The sequence below is a fragment of the Siphateles boraxobius genome, unplaced genomic scaffold, assembly GCF_051911475.1.
Source record: "Siphateles boraxobius isolate OS27281-9 unplaced genomic scaffold, OSU_SipBor_1 24, whole genome shotgun sequence".
Lineage (NCBI taxonomy): Eukaryota > Metazoa > Chordata > Actinopteri > Cypriniformes > Leuciscidae > Siphateles > Siphateles boraxobius.
In genome coordinates this window covers 10,993,477-11,011,597 of record NW_027508855.1, presented here as the reverse complement: position 1 = coordinate 11,011,597, position 18,121 = coordinate 10,993,477, and the positions used below count along the sequence as shown (strand labels likewise).

The 18,121-nt window shown below is 37.8% G+C and overlaps 1 protein-coding gene across 8 annotated transcripts in view; it reads left to right on the top strand.

Annotated features, from left to right (window-relative positions):
* The first annotated feature begins 755 nt into the window (after positions 1-755).
* The window catches only part of acacb (acetyl-CoA carboxylase beta), a 36,583-nt gene continuing 19,217 nt past the window's right edge, over positions 756-18,121 (top strand). For 2 of the 8 annotated variants that reach the window (XM_077241420.1, XM_077241418.1), the window contains exons 1-29: positions 771-837; positions 1,762-1,903; positions 3,121-3,665; positions 6,966-7,098; positions 7,201-7,339; positions 7,521-7,630; positions 7,712-7,793; positions 7,876-7,974; positions 8,058-8,167; positions 8,270-8,380; positions 8,503-8,712; positions 10,197-10,367; positions 10,582-10,743; positions 12,101-12,264; positions 12,378-12,528; positions 12,685-12,788; positions 12,893-12,974; positions 13,067-13,212; positions 13,305-13,455; positions 13,629-13,763; positions 14,340-14,486; positions 14,567-14,755; positions 14,990-15,090; positions 15,213-15,301; positions 15,486-15,610; positions 15,809-15,922; positions 16,301-16,414; positions 16,505-16,594; positions 16,677-16,795. In XM_077241420.1, coding sequence (XP_077097535.1) covers positions 3,274-3,665; positions 6,966-7,098; positions 7,201-7,339; positions 7,521-7,630; positions 7,712-7,793; positions 7,876-7,974; positions 8,058-8,167; positions 8,270-8,380; positions 8,503-8,712; positions 10,197-10,367; positions 10,582-10,743; positions 12,101-12,264; positions 12,378-12,528; positions 12,685-12,788; positions 12,893-12,974; positions 13,067-13,212; positions 13,305-13,455; positions 13,629-13,763; positions 14,340-14,486; positions 14,567-14,755; positions 14,990-15,090; positions 15,213-15,301; positions 15,486-15,610; positions 15,809-15,922; positions 16,301-16,414; positions 16,505-16,594; positions 16,677-16,795 — 3,740 coding nt within the window. In that variant the 5' untranslated portion in view covers positions 771-837; positions 1,762-1,903; positions 3,121-3,273. Of the gene's footprint in view, positions 1,043-1,761; positions 1,904-3,120; positions 3,666-4,427; positions 4,743-5,046; positions 5,177-6,965; positions 7,099-7,200; positions 7,340-7,520; positions 7,631-7,711; positions 7,794-7,875; positions 7,975-8,057; positions 8,168-8,269; positions 8,381-8,502; positions 8,713-10,196; positions 10,368-10,581; positions 10,744-12,100; positions 12,265-12,377; positions 12,529-12,684; positions 12,789-12,892; positions 12,975-13,066; positions 13,213-13,304; positions 13,456-13,628; positions 13,764-14,339; positions 14,487-14,566; positions 14,756-14,989; positions 15,091-15,212; positions 15,302-15,485; positions 15,611-15,808; positions 15,923-16,300; positions 16,415-16,504; positions 16,595-16,676; positions 16,796-17,100; positions 17,143-18,121 lie in introns of those variants that run through there. The other 6 variants (XM_077241416.1, XM_077241419.1, XM_077241417.1 and 3 more) reach the window with 6 other exon arrangements.

Here is an 18,121-nt window from a genome sequence, read left to right as displayed (position 1 = left end):
TTTTTGCACAAGAATATTCAAATGTGTCTTAATGCTGTATGTATATCTGTAAAGATTATGTAATTTGTCCTTTTTTAATGTTGCTACTAGGTTCTTATTTTATTTGTGATTTTTTTGTGTTTTTTGGTTTAAGTTCTTTTATATGTTATGGTTTACCTGTATGTGCAGCTTTGCTGAGATTGTGAAGCACTTTGGTCAACATTCGTGTTGTTTTAAGGTGCTATAGAAATAAACTTGACCTTGAACAGTTACACTGACATTTCACTGATGAAGTAAATGTTAATTCATAAATAATTTTGAAGCAAGTATATAATTTGGCTGTTAGGGACATTACTCCACTTAAACATGGATCAAAGTTTCACACTACACTTAACATTTGGTTAAGGCACTTTTAACCTTGGGTTAAGCATAAGATAAGCCGGTATATGGTCATTTATCTTAATAAAATTTACAAAGGGAATTATTTTCGGTTCATTACTTGAATATGGGAACAATGAGTTTTTTTCAGTGACCCTGACCCCTGTAAAAATAAAGTTTACCGTAATAAACAAAAAACGATGATGATTATTTTAACTGATAATATTTTAAAATGTATGCACCTCTATACTAGTATTATGATATTTGAAAAAAAAGTGTAAACCTTCTCGGGAAAACATATTTATTAATAACAAAAAAGAGTATGTTACAAAATACAATAAATGTAAGAGAGTTGCACGGGATTGATGCTTTTCAGGAAGACATCAACCAGTCCTGTCAGCATGAAAAACGTCATGCGATGACGACACACGCACCAACATGGACGAATGAAGAGCGTCAAAACAAACAGCCATGCATAAGGTATGGAAAAACAAACTACTATGTAGTAGTAAAGCAAACGGTGCATTCGAACGTAAGTGTGGTGATGTTCAGGAGGTAGGAGCCAGTGATCAATGTGAGTACAGGAATATCACGAACGAAGTCTGCAAAAACATCACGTGCGTTGACAAACGCTACAGTATTTTTGGACCGAAGTAACAAGACTTAGCATGGAGACTGTTTGCAGGTAAAGCTGTATTTTTTCTTACAGACATATTATGTAAGCTTGTTTTGTCAGATGAAGTCCCTCCTACTTTGAGCCATGTTGTTTATATTGCCCTGCAGAGACAGACTCGAAGTTATGAATCCTACTATGGGTGAGGTTAACGTATAATGCGTTAACGTTACGTTATAACTTAAGTTAATAACGTTATAAGGCTGCGTGATATTCGCCCACAGTAGGCCTTACATTACATACGTAACATTTTTGAATTAATATTGATAAGGACAGATGCAACAACAGCGTGAATTGCTGATAAATATTTATATGAGACTTCTCCATAGGAATGTCGATATTCGCCAATTCGTAACTGCGCTACTAGGACCGTTAACTGACAGCACCACTGTGTCAGTCGTCATAGCTGTTTTAAGACGAAAACCTATTAACAAGTTCATGTATTCAAATAGTTCTTGCAGAAATACTGAATGTATTTGAGTATTTTTAAGTGTTAGCCGTAGCCTCTAAAGCAGTAGGCTGTAAAAATTACTTGTGTCTTGTCAGGTCCACAGATTTTTATTTTGTTGTGCCCAATGTGCTCGTACCTAAGATCGATGTGACGGGTTCGGTTACAAATCGCACGTGTTGACCTTTGATGTTGTTGTTGCTATATTCATAGGTTGTTTGTAAGAACTATCATTCCCTCCCTCCCCCTCATTTCTTACCATCATGGCTGAACTTTCCCCTAGATCCCACACACACAGTGTTAAATGGCAGTGTGCTGGCTGACTGTCTGCTGGGCAGCTGTGAAGAGAAGAGTATTGAGTACTATGTGTAGGCTACGCATTCCAATACCAGAGAAGGCCCGGACGCTGACTGTCTGCTTCAAAGGTTTGAGCTAGATTTGTCCTATTCCTAACAGTTTTCTAAAACGTAAATGCTTTTATAAAATTTTGCGAATCTGTTTACATTCCTAATTATTATGTATGTAGTGGGGAGTGTTTGAAACGGTTGCTGTGTGAACTTGATCACTTATTTGAATAGGCTACTATTATTTTAGTACTTAATAATATTTTAAATTAGCTTTTAGTTTTATATTTTCAGTTTTCATTTTGATTTCAGTTTACATGTTAGTAATTTTATGTGCTTTTGTCATTTTTTTATTTACCTTTAAATATTTACCTTTATTTTTATTTCAGTTTTAGTTGAGTTATTTTAGTACTTCAACTTAGATGTATTTTATTCCAGTTAGATGCCAAGGCAATGTATTTTCTTTTTTTCATGTAATATATATATATATATATATATATATATATATATGTGTGTGTGTGTGTGTGTGTGTGTGTGTGTATACTATATAATTTCAATTTTAAACAAATTAAGCTATAGGCTATATCTTTAGAAATCCATTACAACCTATGAATGATGATCCTTAGCTTTTAATATCATACAAGTGAAGCAGATACATGCTTCACCAGCACATTTTGCAGTATTTTGGTTGCATCATTCAATGATGTGAGTCATGCTATTGCATTTTATTTTCAGATTCAAAATAGCTCTTCACCGGGACTTATAGGTCTTCTGCCCGACGGACACACAATATGAGACCACTACGCTCCACTAAGTCAGTCTCACAGGCACTCATTCCAGTTCCACCATACAAAAATAACTATGGCCTGAAGTCATTTTTCTATATTTACACTAAAATCTGGAATGACATTCCCCATCACATTCGAACATAATCGTACTTCACATATTTCAAAGTCATATAAACGGTTTCTTCTTAATACTTGTACACACCGATTGTTCATGTACTGTTTTTAGTCTTGTTTTTCTGTATTTAATGTTTTACTTGTTTGTATCTGTCTAGTCAATAATAATGTCCTGTATAAATGTGTTGAAATTGTGTTTATTGTTCTATGTTGCTGCAGAACAGGAACCTGCTGTAAACCATTTTTTAAACCGAGTCAGGCCCATTTACTGTAACTAAATTGTTGCTCATAAATTTTCCTCTAAAATAAATTAAATGAAATGATAATATTGCACACTGATGCCATCTAGTGTTGTGCAGCACACTTTTGATAACCTAATGGGTTTCTTTTTTACAGTTAAACACTTACAAAACTCAAGACAAAAATAAAAGGGACCATCATCTCATCATACAAGTACGGTCAAAATATATTCAGCCACTATAATGGGCTGTCAGCTCTTACTGTTATCGTCCATTTGAATGCATCATCGAAGCCCACGGGGTAAGAGAGATGCCATCACAAACCCCCACCACAAACTGTCCAAGGGAACAGTCTACTCCAATTGACCCTAATTCAGCAAGCGCCTCAACAGGAAATAAGGAAATTCCTGCGTCAACTTCCAATGATCACACTGACCATTTAGAAATCACAGAAGAAGCTGTTTCCAACACCTCCATGAAAAGCACTACTAAATCCAATAGGCCCAGGTTTGGTGCTGGTGTTCAGGCTAAAGAGAGACTGAAGTTTATTCTAGGAGCTTCTGAGGATAATTCCTCTGATGATGAGCCTTTGGTTCTGGGCCAGGCCACCAAACTTCAGCCCGGAAGCACAGAGACACCTAACCCAGTACCTACCATGCCATCAGAAGTGCCGTCACCCCCGAATCCATCAACCTGTTTGAGGTGAGCATCCTCTTTAATTGTTGTTTAAGTGTAAACATGGCCGGTCTGATTAGGTTTCAAGCTGCAGATGTGCTGTTGACGTGACATATGGGTTTTGAAGATGTGCAATGAAAGAAAAAATTTGGCTTTACAGAAAAGGAAAGGTTTTAGCCTGGTTAAAACCAGACCCTTCTCAGTCGTAACTGAGTTAGGGTCTGGGGAAGGTTCATTCACAGCTCATTTCCAAAGGGGCGTCACCAACGGATGTCGCTCACATGCCTCTGTAAGCAATTGCATAGACCTTAAAACCAATCAGATCGATCGTCATCTTGTAAAGCCCGCCTCAACGTTTGTGATTGGTGCCTCGATTTGGAGGGATTGGAAATGAGTTTGAATGGGCTCTTCGCCAGACTAACTTGCAGAGCCAATCTAAATTTGCCGGAAGTTCGTCTGGGTTTTCCCAGGCTAGAAAGGTTTATGAATTCTATCGAAATCAGATCTTGAATTCTGGATATGAAATTAATGCAAAAAGACTAGTACAAATTTTCCCTTTGGGGCCTCAATATGACTCACAATCTTGGTTTAATATTTAACTGCTGTCTAGCCCTTAGATTTGCTTTTAATATCGGTAGGGGACACTATGCACCACATGAGAGTCCAATGTCAAACAGGACAGAGTAATGGACAAGAAGTACAGCCATATGGTCATTCTCAGCACACTCTGTGATCATGTGACTTTCTCATGCTTGTCACCTGTTAAAGTGACATGCCACACATTTCAGTACTATTAATGGAAGCAATGCTCCCGATGTTGACTTACAAAGTCATTCTCATTGCGTTTCAGTGTAAAAAACATTCTTCCAGTCAAAATACCCTAGACGTATATTTAGGGTTGAGTTGGGTCGAGATGTTTTGATGTCTCCGGCTATTCGTGTGTAACCCGAGGGACGTTGTTCTCCTCTTCAACAAGTCACTTACTCACTAAAGGCTCAATTGGCTGGACTCCCACAGAACCAATGGATAAAGGTTGATAATGTAGAGCAGGAAATACGCATTTTGTTTTTCTCGCAATGGAAATGAAACTTCAAAAGCCAAAAGGTAAGGTCATTCTTTTGGTGATATTTGTCGAGTATGTTCAGCAATTTGGCTGAATGTATTGCAGTGTGCTGTTGCACAAATGTTTGCTCAGATTGTAGGTTATATAGCTTTCAGAAAACTGTTGTTTTTTGAGAACAACCCGCTTTGGAGGAAACCGCATTATAGACAAGGTCAGAGACAATTTTCCGGAGAGAAACTAAAAACAATGACTATCCATACTAGGTTTATAGCATGTTTTTCCTAAACAAGTGGTGGTGAATGGAGGTCTTCACTGACATGGGGGAGGGTGCATGAGAAGGAAGGAGCGAAAGAGGAAAAGGGAGGGAACATAAAAAGTGTTAGCTGTTGTTTTTCATCTCCTGCGTTATCATCTGATACTTCGCCATGGACGGAGAAGGAGGGCAAACACTCAACTGGTTTCAGTGCCTCAAGAGGTTGGTAACAGACCAAACATGCACTTTGTTCTCCCGTTTCTTAGTGGACAGTATGTTCTTGGCAAGTATAGCATACTGGAAGAAAAAAAGGGTGTAGTGTCTGTTGTTGTTCCTAGTAGTGTAGCGCAACAGCAGCGTGTGAGTTTATTTAACTGCACAGTAGTGTTAGAATAGAGTTTTGGAAAGCAGAACATAGGTTGCACTTCAGCAAAATCTTGCACAACTCTGTTCGAACTGTGCATGAAGTGTTAGTACGTAATGTAACCTGATGATGTTAGCATGTGTCTCTCTGAGTTCATATAAGCTCTAGGAGCGGAGAACAAATGAATGCTGTTATCTCTCCAGTTATGTTTGAAAAGTTCTCCCGTTGCCACATGCAGTTCTTCAGATAACAGTTAAAACAAATGCATCTGCTCATCGTTTGTGGGCAGTTTAGACGCTGGATAATTGAAAACAGACAGATTATGCTCAGAACGTAGCATAATTGTCAATAAAATGATTTTTGTCGATTCTCTACAAAATGAGGCAATTACATAAAATAGGTAATTTTTTTTACTAAGCACATAGTTTTAAATAGTTTTGAGTGCTCATGAAGACTGCATAAACTAAAAACCATTTAAAATCTAAAAAGATACTAGGGATGCACAATATATAGGTACCGTATCGATTATCTGCCACTATTAGAGACTGGTACACTATGCTAGTATTGGATGTTTGATTGTGCATGCTCATATCCCTATTTTACATTTAGATTATCTTTGCCGTCATTTAACACTCAAAGTTAATCTTTAAAAATAGTAATAATTTAATAACAAATGCAACTGTAAAAATGTAATAGCAAGGGAATATCCAGTTTTCATAATATACTTTATATATTGTGATGCCTAAATTCACGTGTAGAATTTAAAACAATTGATTTTAGGTTTAAGTGTTTTATTTTAATTTATTTTGACAAAATAGTATAGAATTTTTAAATTTATTGGCCAATGTGAAAATAATTATCGTTTAATTGATATTGGTCAGAATGGTAATATCTGTGCCTCTCTAAATGCTTTATAAGGTAACATGTCTTATCTTGAGTATCTTATAAAGAGTAGTTTTTTTACAATAGTCAGCATAACAGAGTTTTGTTTCCACCGATGACTGCAAAAAAGAAATAGAAGTGTGATCCTGCAGGTGATATATCATTTGGTGAAGATAGTATTGTAAATCGCGTGCGTCATTTGTTTGTCTTCTTCAGTCCACTTTTTACAGTAAATTAATTGCATTACATTCGATTTTGTATAAAAACATGGGCTTTTGACTTGAAGTGTGAAGTTCACTGTAGTTTTACTGTTCAGGGGTCAGTTAAGGGTTAGTCAGTACTGTCTGTACCCTTTATGATAACACATTATGCTGTGATTGGCTGATTTGCTTGTGTGAGCATTTATATTATAGCACACTTTGACAGGTGGCGAGTACAGAGGCCAGATCACTAGAGAAAAACTGTTTACGTGGGCGGATAAAGTTGACTTCGAGAAGTCGTGCTGATTTGATGGATTCTTACCTTGTATGTTTGTTTTTGTTATGTTTTATCTTTTAATATGGCTTAAATTATATTGGCTTAAATGGTGCTTTTTGATGATTCTCCCTGAGGCTTGTGTAAAATGTTTCCGTTTCAGCAAGTTCCACACGTTACATTCACATTCATGTAAAGTTTACATTATTAGCTATTAGAGCCATAACCATGTTTCTTTCTGAGATTTGTTGTATATGTTATGATAACTGTAATGATATTTTTTGTCTGTAGGCCTAGCATGTCAGGCCCCCATCTGCTGAAAAAGGGCAAAGAACACAGGAAGATGGACGTACATAGAGATTTCACCGTTGCCTCCCCAGCTGAGTTTGTCACCCGCTTTGGAGGAAACCGCATTATAGACAAGGTCAGGGACATGCGTTTGTGTATGTTGTTTTATTCCTTTTCACATAACTGTAAAAAAAAGGATTTAATTTAATATGTATGCACATGTAATTATCTCTATTAGGTGCTGATTGCTAATAATGGCATTGCTGCAGTTAAATGCATGCGTTCGATTCGACGCTGGTCATATGAAATGTTCCGTAATGAGAGGACCATTCGCTTTGTGGTGATGGTCACACCTGAAGACTTGAAAGCCAATGCAGGTTAACAGAAAAGAAAATGATGGTTCAACCTGTTTTTTTTAAACAAAAGTTATATTATCTAGTCTATTATCTATCTATTTATTATTTTATTTTATTTTAAAAATCGTTGGTACTGGGCATTCGTTTTAAATTTGGATTTATTGAAAGAAATATGTTTAAAGTTAATTGTGTTTATCTCCAGAATACATTAAAATGGCTGATCACTATGTGCCAGTCCCTGGGGGCCCAAATAACAACAACTATGCCAATGTTGAGATGATTGTGGATATTGCCAAAAGGATTCCAGTGCAGGTACGGCCTCACCACTATCAATCTTGGTGTCAGATGATTATTTTACATTATTACTGATGATGGTTTTTGTATTCTTATAAGGCTGTTTGGGCTGGATGGGGTCATGCTTCTGAGAACCCCAAACTTCCAGAGCTCCTCCATAAATCAGGGATATGTTTTCTGGGTATTTTTTCCTCATAATCATCTATAACTTTTTATCCAGCTTAGCCTTGCTAGTTGAGGACAAAGCATGTTTTCTTTTTCAGGGCCTTCCAGTCAAGCCATGTGGGCATTAGGAGATAAGGTGGCATCTTCCATCGTAGCTCAGAGTGCAGATATTCCCACACTGCCCTGGAGTGGAACAGGTAAGAGATCTGGTGCACGTCATCACTTGTTGCAAAAGCTCTCATTGTGATGTCTTGATCTCTCCCTCTTTGTCTTTTATCAGGTCTGAGGGTTGAGTGGGGTGAAGAAGAACAGAGACATGGTCATGTGATCAGTGTTCCTCATGAACTTTATGTGCAGGGTTGTGTTAAAGATGTGGACGAGGGACTAGTGGTGTGTTTTCCCTACAGAATCGGTTACAGAATTTACACTTTAACATTCATGTTACAGTTTGACTACCTTTATCCTGCTAATTTTGTGTTTTCTTGTGGCTAGAGTGCAGAAAACATTGGCTACCCTGTGGTAATCAAAGCATCAGAGGGAGGCGGAGGGAAAGGTATCCGAAAAGTGGACAGTTCCGAAGACTTTCCCAGCTTTTTCAGACAGGTACACACTGCTGTATTATTACTTTAAAAAATGCATTATTTATTTTGATAGGACTTAATTATTCTGTGTAGTTACAGGTTTGGATTCATTGCATGGTATCTTGTTGTTGTTCTTCGCTACAGGTGCAGACTGAAGTGCCAGGTTCACCCATTTTCATCATGCAACTAGCCGAGCATGCACGCCACCTGGAGGTGCAGATCCTGGCCGACCAGTATGGTAATGCCATCTCTCTGTTCGGCAGAGACTGTTCCATCCAGCGCCGCCACCAGAAGATCATAGAAGAAGCTCCTGCTACCATTGCCTCCACCACCACTTTTGAGCAAATGGAACGGGTGAGGCAAAAATCTGTGAAAATGTCCTGGACATGTTGCATTTGGGGTTGTGTGTCTAAAAGACTAAGGGCTCGTAACTTGGAGGAGAACTTAAAGGTATATCACCCAAAATTGAAAATTCTGCATTCATTTAATCGCCCTTAAGTTGTTCCAAAACTCAAACGAGTTGACGGTAGCCATTGACTTCCATAATAGGAAAAAAAATGCTATGGAAATCAATGGCTACAGTCAACTGTCTGATTACCAACATTCTTCAAAATATCTTCTTTTGTGTTAAGCAGAAGAAAGAAACTCATACAGGTTAGGAACAACTTATGTTTGAGTAAATGGGGGATTTTTGGGTGAGCTAAAATGGTTTGTAAAATCCACACTAGACGCTAGTTTGTAACTAACTCTGTTCTTAATTTGGTTGGACCATTTGTTCTTAAAGCACAATGTAGCGTGTAGGTCTTAAAGGGGTCATCGGATGCAAAATTCACTTTTACATGGTGTTTGCATATAAATGTGACTGCAGTGTGTGGACACAACCACCATACAATGAAAGAAATCCATTCACTCCTTATTTTTTAATCCTCAAAAAGCCTAAACAATATTTTCTGAGCAACATATGTCATATTGCTCATCCTCCGCCCACGACCACTAGCGGACTGTCCCGTATTAGCATATTTCCGCCCTCGGCCATTTGTATACTGTCCGCCAAAGCAGCACTTTACGTGTCTTGTGTCGACATCCCCCATGGAAGAGGGGGTGGGGTGAGCAGTTGCTCATTATCATTTAAAGAGACATGCACCCGAAACGGGTCGCTGTGAACAGAGCTGTTTTTGAGGAGGTGAAAGGGTGTTGTTTTACACAACCATTGAGGTATTTTAACCAAAGTATGTTACAAACTTTACATGAAGACTCTAAAGACTCATACCAACTTGTGGAAAATGGGCATCCGATGACCCCTTTAAGTTCTATTGTGTAGTCACATCATTTTACATTTATTTATACGTAGTTACATTTGAACTAAGTTTAATGCAACGCAAACATATTTACTAGCACACAAGTTGTAACTTTGTGCCCCTTTACGCCACAGCTGGCTCCTGATTCTTTAATAAGTGTACTGAAAGTGTTTGCTATATGACTAAAAATTAATTATTTATCCATATTAAAATAAGGTTTTTAAGTTTATTACAAAAATTTATTCAACACATGCCAAACAAAACTGGTAATGAAATGTCCTGCATGCTGACATTACTGTGTCTAATAAAGAAAATGCCATTGGGAAATACAGAGAACAATAAACACACAATATACAAACATCAGAGCTATTGGTCCTAAAATGCTTTAGTATTTTTACATTCTTGTGCACTCCAGTATTAATGACAAGTCATTATATTTTTGTGCATATGCTTAATTAATTTCATCTTTTGGGTTTGGGACCTGTACCATAATGGTGTTCATATTGACATGCACAATTAATTTTCTGCTCTGCATGTCAGTATGCAGTGCGTCTGGCTAAGATGGTGGGCTATGTGAGTGCTGGTACGGTAGAGTATCTGTTTTCCGAGGATGGAAGTTTCCACTTCCTGGAGCTGAATCCGCGGCTACAGGTGGAACACCCCTGCACTGAGATGATTGCTGACGTCAACTTTCCTGCTGCACAGTTACAGGTAAAGCAAAGTACAGCTGTCAGGAGGTAACAGAACTCAGAAGCACTGTGTGTATGATATAGTGACCCCTCCAAAGGTGCTGTTGTTTAATGATGAGATTCTCGTTGAGGATCTTATAGAGGCTGTCGGTGCAAAGTAGCAGGAACTAATCATATTCCTAAAATATCTATAATTCAAATGCTGATCATAAACTTTTGATGCCATCTCTTTGTAGATAGCGATGGGGATCCCTCTTTACAGAATTAAGGATATCCGTGTGCTGTTTGGCGAAGGTCCGTGGGGAGACACACCTATTAACTTTGAATCTCCAGAATGCGTCCCCTGTCCACGGGGACATGTCATAGCTGCACGCATCACCAGTGAGAATCCAGACGAAGTGAGCAATTGGTTCATGTTCATGTTAAAAAGCTTGATTCAGAAACAGTCTATACACAATGGCTTGAATTGCTGAATATTCTGTACACTATTGTTTAAAAGTTTGGGGTGAAGATTTAAAAAAAAAAAATTAATACTTTTATTCAGCAAGGATACATTAAATTGATTATAAGTAACGGTACAAAGATATTTATAATGTATAATTATGCTGTTCTTTCTGTTCATAAAAGAATCCTGAAAAAAAGTTTCACTATTTTCATAAAAATGTTAAGCACCACTACTGTTTTCAACATTGATAATAATAAGTGCAACAAATTAGCATATAAGAATGAAGGATCATGAGACTGGAGTAATGGCTGCTTAAAATTCAGCTTTGTCAAAAATTTAAAATTGTAGTATTACTGTTGTTACTGTATTTTTGATCATATAAATGCTGAGCTTAAGAGCTGTGGTGAGCTTAAGCGACTTTCTTTCAAAAGTGTTAAATCAGTAATAGTAACAGTATAGTATATATGCATATTCCTGAGTATCTTTCCAAAAAGTGTCTAATAGTGCAAAATTTACCAGACTTCTTGTCTGAATTAATTTATTAGTGTCATTTTAGTTATAGTTAGTTCCCCCTTCTTAACTTTTTCCTTGCCAGGCTGCAGCTACAGTAGGTGTACTTGTAATTTTCCAGCTTTCCATGTTTTCACTGTTATACACTAAGGGGGCGCTGTAACACATTTTCTGAAAGAGTACCGGTACTGAATCTCCTGATCAAAACTCATGCAAAGATGATGCAGAAACAAGCAATATCATAATCATATACATATGTAGAATAAAGTGATCATCAACATTAAATAGCTTATAAATCCAAACTTTCTAATGTTACTGAATGAAATGTCGACCCAGGATGCTATAGGACTGTAAGGCATTAGGGGTGTTGATGGACTCGATCTACTCCATCTATGTTTTGATCATCTTTCTGAATATGATCCAGATGTAGTCTTTGACAAAAACGGGATTTTCTCAGCTTTTTGCTCATAATGTTGCTTTTTTTATGAAGCTTGCCCACATTCAAGTGTTGATTTAAAATGAATGCATGAAGCTAGAATAAAACAGAGGGTCTTTTCTTTCTTTTGACATACTGCATGTTGAGGAATTCATGCAACAAAATACTCTGGGGGCCACGACATTTTTTTAAAGAAAAGACCAAAAACGCTGGCGGTGGCTGGCAATTTTTTAAAAATATGCTGGCGGGGAAAGAGTTAACTATCTTCTTAGATTTTTTTAAAACCTTTTAGAGTTTTGAAGCAGTAGTCTTTGAAGGCTACTTTAGCAGTTTATTTCTTGACATATTTATTTGTCTTCATAAGGGTTTTAAACCAAGTTCAGGCACAGTTCAGGAGCTGAACTTCCGCAGCAGTAAGAACGTGTGGGGCTACTTCAGTGTAGGAGCAACCGGAGGTTTACATGAGTTTGCAGACTCTCAGTTTGGACATTGTTTCTCCTGGGGCGAGAATCGAGAAGAGGCCATCTCGTGAGTCCATTTAGATCAGCAGTCTTTTCTTTTTTTGCTCTTTAAAGAAAAAAAATTGACCTAAATCTCTTTTTATGCTGAATCAATTAAGTTTTTGTTTCTGTGGCCTGCAGGAACATGGTGGTAGCCATGAAGGAGCTCTCAATCAGAGGAGATTTCAGGACAACAGTGGAGTACCTCATTAAACTCCTGGAGACGGAGAGTTTCAGGAACAATGACATTGATACTGGCTGGCTGGACCACCTAATTGCAGAAAAAGTACAGGTAGAACCTGCACACCTGAGAGGAGAAATGTCCCAAATCAAGACAAAGTGTCTCTAGGAACTCAGTTCTACTTTCCGCCCATGTAACATGAACTTTGAAGCAATTTAAGGTAAAGTGACATTGGTTTTATCTTACTTTATTGTATATTTCTCTTAGGCGGAGAGGCCAGACACCATTTTAGGTGTGGTATGCGGTGCTCTACATGTTGCTGATGCAAGTTTCAGAAAGAGCATGTCTGACTTCCTGCATTCACTGGAGAGGTATCTCCACTGCTATGCCACTCCAGCATCTAAGGCATAGAAAACTTAAAGATACCACTATACTGTTTTAATTTAGTGTTGTAATGCTTTTCTGGATGTTTTAGGGGCCAGGTGTTGCCTGCTGCTAGTTTGGTCAACACATTCAATGCTGATCTGATTTATGATGGAGTCAAATACTGCCTGAAGGTAACATAAACCAAAAGGTGATCAAAGGTATTTCAGTAAGTGTATTTTATGATAAACAGGTGTGAATGTGTGTGCTTGTGTCTGGGGTACAGGTGGCACGCCAGTCACCCACCACGTATGTTATCATAATGAATGATTCGGATATTGAAGTTGATGTCCATAGACTCAGTGATGGTGGTCTACTACTTTCCTATGGTGGCAGCAGCTACACAACCTACATGAAGGAGGAGATTGACAGGTTAGAAAAGCAGTGGTTTTGTGCTGTAAGATACAGTGTACTTACTTATGTAACCACTGACGTTTATTTGGTCTTTGTCATATGATGTATAGCTATCGCATCACAGTGGGTAACAAAACGTGTGTGTTTGAGAAGGAGCGAGACCCTACGGTACTCAGGTCGCCTTCTGCTGGAAAGCTGTTGCAGTATGTGGTCGATGATGGTTCTCATGTTTTGGCTTCCCAGCCTTATGCTGAAATTGAGGTAAAGATGAGGCAAAGTATTTTACATTTCGAGGTAGCAGTTTCTGCAGAATGAACTTTATCATTATCTGTATATGACATTATATGGGACTGACAGAGATGGATGCAGAGGACAGTTTTAACTGACTTATTATAGTGGTTGTTTGTTTTTGTCTCCTTTTTTTTTCTTTACAGGTTATGAAGATGGTGATGACCCTGCATGTCCAGCATTCCGGTTCCATTAACTTTTCAAAAAGACCAGGAACCGTATTAGAGCCCGGCTGTGTAGTGGCACGAATGGACCTGGATGACCCCAGCTGTATTCATCCGGTGATTTATCTTTAATTGCTTCTCACAAGATGAAGCACATGATATAACTTACTGTTTTGTTAGTCTTGGGCAAATGTTGAAAATGTGATAGCTGTCCCATTTGGTTGGCTGTCCCAAAGATGTATTGGAGTTTGACAAGCACTTAAAAAATTATGAATATGATTGCTTTATAAAAGAAAATATTAAACTATGATTGCTTTATAAAAGAAAATATTAAACCAAGTGGCAATTATTGTAAAGAAATTAAAAGCTCAAGCACACTTTTTAAGCAAAACACGTTACAACCAAGCGTTAGTGGATCATATTCATACCTAATGTGATGAACTACACTACACGTCCTGAAATCAAGTAAAAAAGAAAAGTCAGTACTGTGAAAAGGCGTAGCATTAATTGTTTGCAGATACCATTGGTTTGATATTTAATGCAGTGACATTCTTGCATTTTCGAATACAATTCATTCATGTTTTAGTGTCCAAATACTTTTTGTTGTCGCTGTTTTTGCTTCTTTTCTGGTGTAATTTTTAGACACACTGCCATCTGCAATGAGAAGTATTAATTCCTGGTCTTCTCCCTCAGGTAAAGCCAAACACTGAGGCATTACCATCCCAGGAGCCTTTACCAATTGTAGGGGATAGGCTTCATCAGGTCTTCCACAATGTTCTGGAGAACCTGGTGAAGATTATGGATGGATACTGTCTGCCGGAGCCATACTTCAGTCAGAAAGTGAGAGCACCGATTCAGACTCAAAGCAGCATGAAAACAGTGTGCAGACTAGTCTGTTAACTATATCCATGTCTTTACAGCTGAAGAAGTGGGTCAACACGCTGATGAAGACACTTCGGGATCCGTCTCTACCTCTTCTTGAACTGCAGGAGATTATGACCAGCGTGGCAGGGCGTATACCAGTTACTGTGGAAAAATCCATTCGAAAGGTCATGGCACAGTACGCCAGTAACATTACCTCCGTTCTCTGTCAGTTCCCCAGCCAAAGGGTGAGAGTTGAAGAAATAAATATGCTTATCTGAAACAGATTGCACTTATATCTCTGGACAGTATTATATATAGTCAAGTGTAACAGTCTTTATGTATGGTTGAAACCTTTAAATATATTCTGTGGAAGCATTTTCACTATAATTAGGATTATCATTTAGTGATATATTGTAATAAATGAAAGTTCTGGGGGCAACTTTTAGGTTTTATTCAGTTTTCAATCAACACTTTTCCAGATAGCAAATATACTTGACAGTCATGCTGCTACGCTTCAGAGGAAAGCAGACAGAGAGGTTTTCTTCATGAACACTCAAAGCATTGTGCAACTAGTGCAAAGGTGAGAAATGCCCGATGACTCACTAATGGATCCTACCTTTGCTGTTGTGTAAAGATAACCAAAGACTGCTCTGTTAAGCAGAAAATGTCAATATGCACCTGTTTTTTCAAAATCATTTTTAGATACCGTAGTGGAGTTAGAGGCTATATGAAATCGGTTGTGCTGGATCTGTTGAAACGGTACCTTCAGGTGGAGATGCAATTTCAGCAAGGTAAATGTCCAACTTTAACATTGACAATACTGTCACATCAGATCAAACAGAAAATCATTTCACAAATTTTACCTTTCTTTTTGAAAATCTATCTGGAAAAATAATGACAAAAGGTAGATAAAGTGCACAAACAGTATGGTAAATTTTAATAAGAAATTTGAAATTCTCTCACTCTCCCCGGCAGCTCACTATGATAAATGTGTCATAAATCTCAGAGAGCAGTATAAGCCTGACATGACTCCAGTATTGGGGTGCATCTTCTCCCATGCTCAGGTCTCCAAGAAGAACATCCTAGTCACCATGCTCATAGTAAGATCCTTTATGAACTACTTAACAGTGCTTCTTTATTTCATTAAGATGTGTCAGCTGATTCCCCCCAATCATTCTGAAAATAAGAACAGGATGTATAAGTGCCTCATCTGAGGATTAACATAACTCAATTCAGGTGTTAGGTTTAACGGACACATTGTGTTCTTATTTAATTAAAAAAATCAACTTTTTTTTCAGGACCAGCTGTGTGGCCGGGACCCAACGCTTGCTGATGAGCTTATGGTCATTCTTGATGAGCTTACACAACTCAGTAAAATGGAAAACTCTAAAGTGGCACTTCGGGCCAGACAGGTATGTACTGAACCTCAGTGGTCGTGATCTTTGACCTCTGCTTAACTCCTGTACATATGCGTTAATGCTGGCTCTGTTCAAAATAGCATACTACTATTTAAGCAGTATGTACACTACTGTTTAAAAGTTTCAGGGTCAGTTAAGTTTGGGAAAGGAAATTAAGTTTTACACAGCAAGCTTACAGGTTTTGGGTTATTCGATTGCATTCGATTCATCAAAAGTGACAGTAAAATTATTTGTGTTACAAAGAATCCTAAAAAAAATCTAATTTCCACAAAAATATCAAACTGCACTACTGTTTTCAACAGCATACAGTATATACGGGACAGTATGCAGTTAGCAATACACTAGCCATAACAACTCTATATCTTTCTTCAGGTGTTGATCGCGTCTCATTTGCCCTCATATGAACTCAGACATAACCAGGTGGAATCCATCTTTTTATCAGCTATTGATATGTATGGGCATCAGTTCTGTCCGGAGAACCTCAAGGTAAAGCAGCAAAAAGATAAAACATTTATTTTTTTGATATTCTAACAAATCTAACAAAGGCATAACAAGTCAAACATCCTGCATCTGCAGAAACTCATCCTGTCTGAGACCTCCATCTTCGACGTCTTGCCCAGTTTCTTCTACCACATCAACCGTGTGGTTTGCATGGCTGCCTTAGAGGTCAGTAAAGCTTTTCTTTTTCTTTCCAAATGCTTAGTGTTATGTGGTCAGGACTTTCTATTAACTTTATGAAATTTATCAGGTATACGTACGGAGGGGATATATTGCTTATGAGCTAAACAGCCTTCAGCATCATCAGCTGCTGGATGGGACATGTGCAGTAGACTTCCAGTTCATGTTACCATCATCCCACCCAAACAGGTATAGCAGCAATCACATGTAGATCTATATACTGAATAGGGCTTGCAATTATGTTTATTCCATGACCTCCAAATCAATGGGAGTCTTGTGGCCAACTTTTTTCAAATATAGAAGCATTTGTTATGACCTTCATGAATGGTAGTTCATTGCTGTGGTGCTTAACAGACTACACTGTTTATGTAATAGAAAACAAGATAATTTATCCTGGATGTACAATCCACCTTTATTTCCTAGCCTGGATATTTCTTTAAGATTCCCTGTAACTTTTATTTTATATTTTGACATTGTTTTCTTCCCTCTGAAAGAGAACCTTTCTCCCCAGTGAGCCAGTCCATGCCCAAACCCACGTAATACGCTCTATATTTATTAGCATCTCCCTAATCAAATAATATTTAACAGAGTGCACAAAAACAGATCCCGTCTTATAATCATAACTTTCCTCTTTTGGGCTAAAGCCTGGTTTGGGTTCTTTTTACTAAGGCATAAAAAAAAAATTCGTTTGGTTCCGGTTTCCGACCGACCCTGTCAATTTATGTGCGACCCAAATTTATTTTATGAGCTTGGCGAAGAAATAATACAAATTAAATAAATACACAAATAAAAAACTTTGAAAACAAATTGAAATCGCGAATTGAAAATAGGTAGGCTACACACAATGGAAACACGTCAATTTCGCAAAAACTCTCGTTTATTGCAAAAACGTTTTTACGCTCGCATGAGGTGGTTTTTCAGGCAATTCGAAAATGTAAATGCGCAAAAACTGTTTCCATTGCAGTTTTGCGAAATATTCCTGTCACCTAACTTAGAAGACGGGGTGTGTTTGGGGTCCGTGTAGCCTACGCAAATAATAATAATAGGCTAATTATTATAACATTTATTAGGCTACATATTTAGAAGACGCTTTTATCCAAAAAAAAAAGGAACAAAGCAATTCGTCAAATGTCATTCATAATACAGGTAGGACAATAATAATACAGGGCTAAGATTATCACAAATAAACACAAGATTTTGACGCATCCAAGTGTGTGTGCGAGTGTGGAGCGCGCATGGCCAGAGGCGCGCGGGCGCGAACACTTGCATTTTCCTATCAACAGTGGAAACAACTTAAAATACTCTATCATTTCTGGTCATACAGAAAATAATAATAAATTATTTGCAACTACTTTTATTTGCGTAAACTCACAATAACAAGAAAACGTTGTGCTTTTAAAATAAAATAAAACAATCAGGCGCGGATTAAAAATCTCCGTGAACTGGAGCGTGAGAACTGAAACAAAAGATAGCCCATGTACTGTAAGCTAAAGCTTGAAATGTCCACTTTAAAAC